The sequence below is a fragment of the Sinocyclocheilus rhinocerous genome, unplaced genomic scaffold (genome assembly GCF_001515625.1).
Source record: "Sinocyclocheilus rhinocerous isolate Xijiao unplaced genomic scaffold, SAMN03320098_v1.1 scaffold2469, whole genome shotgun sequence".
Classification (NCBI taxonomy): domain Eukaryota; kingdom Metazoa; phylum Chordata; class Actinopteri; order Cypriniformes; family Cyprinidae; genus Sinocyclocheilus; species Sinocyclocheilus rhinocerous.
In genome coordinates this window covers 296,763-300,164 of record NW_015658987.1, presented here as the reverse complement: position 1 = coordinate 300,164, position 3,402 = coordinate 296,763, and the positions used below count along the sequence as shown (strand labels likewise).

The following is a 3,402-nucleotide window of genomic DNA, read 5'->3' as shown; positions in this document are numbered from 1 at the left end:
CGTGAAGATTTGACGTCACTGGAGAAACGATTACGTTAGGTCATACCACCTTTGAGATTCCTCTATTACATCTGATATCTTATTTTCTTAACACGCAAAAATATGTATTTAGAAGATGCAAAGTTAATATTTCTACGACAAATACCAAGGTGTTAAACACCTTAAAAATGGACATCTTTTAGTTAGACCCAGGGCGAACACTCGGCTTAGACTCCGCTCCCCCTCTTCACAGTCAAATGGTACATCCCAAGTTTATCACCCGGCAATCAATCAACGCGAGAGAAACAACCACAACACAGCATCTTACCTATAAACACGGACTCTCTCCTGTTATCCGATAAAATTCGCTTTTTGGAAAGTAAATAGTTAACTTTGTGCCAGGTCGAGGCGATATCGGAGGATGATTTAAATAGAATGTGAACTTCTAAACTTTTACTAAGTTGCACGGCGAGTCCAGGCAAGCAGCAGCAGCAGCGTGCCACACAAAGAGCAGAGATGAAGCGCTGCGAGCCAAACGCAGTCCCCCCTACAAGTTCATCCAGTCGAGAGGCGGACTCATGAATCGCAGAGGGGTTCGACTCTCGTTCGGGTTCTGTTACTCGGTTTTGCTTGGACAGTTGGCACTCTAATCGTCTGCGATTATGTCTGATCCGAGTTCCTGGAGCGCGTTGCCAGGCAGCAGCAAAGCTCATTTCGTTACGGGCGCGATGCTCAAGCGATCCAAAAGGTAACATGTTATATCAGAGGAGACCTGCACGATCAAAACTTTCTAATGTGTCAACTTTTGACACGTGACGTTGGCATTTCTCGGTCGATTTATGTAATCACGCTGTGGGGTGTACAGTGATGCTATGGTTGTGTTTCAAAACATAGTGTGTTGTTTACCTAGACTGTATTTTGGGCGTCGTAGTCGCTTGTCTAATAAGAAGTGGCGCACTATTATAGTGCAAGGACTATGAAAACTGTTGCATGGCTTTATTTTGAGCTGTTGATGATGGCATAGAAAAATATCTGCATGCATTGATAGACATCTGTAGCTGCAGACTAGCAAGAGATGAAGGTGCAATGCATGAGCAAATGATAAATCACACGCACACCTTTAGTCTCTGGGGTAATGCAAGTGACAGCTGTGTTGAAGGACACCTCTGATGGCCAGAGCCTGCAGATGTTGCAGAATCAAAATCAAAAAGCGGTGTTATTGTAACACTATTGAGAGCGTGCTGATCATTAAATCCTTTGTCACTTTCTTTGTTAACTTTGCCGTCGACCATAAAGGCTGGGCTGGATTATATTGAAAGGTTTTTAATAATCCCTCTCCTCTTGTTTGTGTGTTGCAGCTGTCGCAGCAGTAATAGAAAGAGCCTTGGGGTTGGAACGCCGTCGCCCACCCGCCCTCTTTCGCCTCTGTCCACCCACACAGGTAATACTTGACGTCACATGACACCCGCTCTAGGACAGCTGACATTGAGCTGGCTTGTGACCGTTGAGAGGTTGATGTAGCTGGTGTAACATAAGCCTGTCCACTCCTTCAGCCTCATGCCTCTTACCACACTGCCTCAAGGGTTTACTTGATCGCCCCAAGAAATATGGAAAAATCCAGACCTGTATGTTTTTTTTTTTCTGCATAGCACAAAAGGAGAAAAGTATTTTGAAGATTCTTCACACAGCTCTTTTCCATTCAGCAGCTGTTTTATCAGTAACCATGTCTGTCGACTACAAAAATGACAAAAAAAAAGCACAACTAAAGTAGATCATATGAATTTTGCGTTGTCTTTCAAAGCGTTTGATGTGGTATGATAGCTTTGCGTGAGAAAATTGATCATCTTTCCCACAGTGATTGGACTATTTGATTAGTGACACTAACTCGAGAAATAAATCCGTAACAGAATGACAAATCATGATTATACCGAATGATTTGTTGACGTATCATCAGAATAATGTATTAAGAAATCAGCTGTATTATTTGTTTGCGAATCTGCTGAATGATTCACCTGAACCATTTGCTCACAAATTAGCGTGAGGAATTTGTTCATGAATCAGATGAATGATTCACAAATCGGACTGAATAACATATTTAACTAAATTCATTTAAAGTGTCATTTTGGCGCAAATAATGACTGTTTTCAAACTGGTTTCCCTGGCACAAACAAACACACAGCCTCGTCCAAAAAACATTCATCATTTGTGGAGTCAGTGTTGCCATGTCAGGTTGCTCAAAGTTGGTTTTGATTGCACCACTATGTTTAAACTTTCTTTTGTAAAAGTCAATCTATGAGTGGCTGACTTATAGTTAAGTTGGGAGAAAATATTTCAAAACATTGAAAAAATTACACACGTCAGCTTTAAACTCCATAGACAGTGAATCAGACACACATTATTGTTCCGAAAGGAGATAAATGTGTTAAAGTGTGCGATTTGTGAAACATCTGCGGTCATCTGACGTCTATTAAATCCTCTACCTTACGTAACACTGTGTGCTCTGTTGAAATTTCCTCTTGTTCTCCTTACAGCTGCCAGCAGCCCTCTGGACAGCCCACGAAATGTGTCCACTGCTATTTGCTCTCTCAACTTCCCTTTCGCCCGCAGGTAGACACACGCTCTTTGTCATATTTTTCCTGTTCATTAAATAGATGACAGACCAGCGTTCTGAATATTTATCAGCTTTTACCACGTTGTTAACTAAGTGTCAGGTTCACATTATGTACAGTTGTCTCATTTATTCTTATGAATCTTTCTATATAGAGCTCACTAAGTGTGTAGCTTATAATCTCTCTCTTCATCCCTCTTTATTTCTTCTCAGCCACCTGGCTCGAGCTGACAGGTAGCCAATCTCTTTTTCACACAATGATGTGGCCGAACCTCAATCACCTTATGTGTTTCTGTGACTCTGTGTACTCTTTATAAACGTCCTGTTATTTTTTTTTTGCCTTGACGCTTTGCATCACCATTTTTAAAAAAAAGATTCACTTGGATTTTTTGCCATAAATATAGGCCTTGTAATAAATAATAAACTGTGGGCATTTTTGCCAACCTCTATGTGCATATTTAACTTTCTATTTAATTGAAAGTGTATGAAGAAAGCTGTTAATTAAGGAACTCTAAAAGCGACTTTGTATTAATGGAGGTCCACATTCATATTGTAGGACGGTGATGTTAGTATGGGATTATATTGTCAAGGGAATAAATATACATGTATATGTATGTGTGTGTATATATATATATGTATATGTGTATATATGTATGTATATATATATGTATATGTGTATATATGTATGTATATATATATGTATATGTGTATATATGTATGTATATATATATGTATATGTGTATATATGTATGTATATATATATGTATATGTGTATATATGTATGTATATATATATGTATATGTGTATATATGTAT

At 39.2% G+C, this 3,402-nt stretch overlaps 1 protein-coding gene across 2 annotated transcripts in view; it reads left to right on the top strand.

Annotated features, from left to right (window-relative positions):
* The first annotated feature begins 287 nt into the window (after nt 1–287).
* Nucleotides 288–3,402, top strand: part of LOC107723058 (microtubule-associated serine/threonine-protein kinase 3-like) — a 37,573-nt gene continuing 34,458 nt past the window's right edge. The window contains exons 1-4 of one of the 2 annotated variants that reach the window (XM_016531559.1): nt 288–727; nt 1,338–1,420; nt 2,511–2,586; nt 2,801–2,821. In XM_016531559.1, coding sequence (XP_016387045.1) covers nt 642–727; nt 1,338–1,420; nt 2,511–2,586; nt 2,801–2,821 — 266 coding nt within the window. In that variant the 5' untranslated portion in view covers nt 288–641. The remainder of the gene's footprint in view (nt 728–1,337; nt 1,421–2,510; nt 2,587–2,800; nt 2,822–3,402) is intronic. The other variant, XM_016531560.1, reaches the window with a different exon arrangement.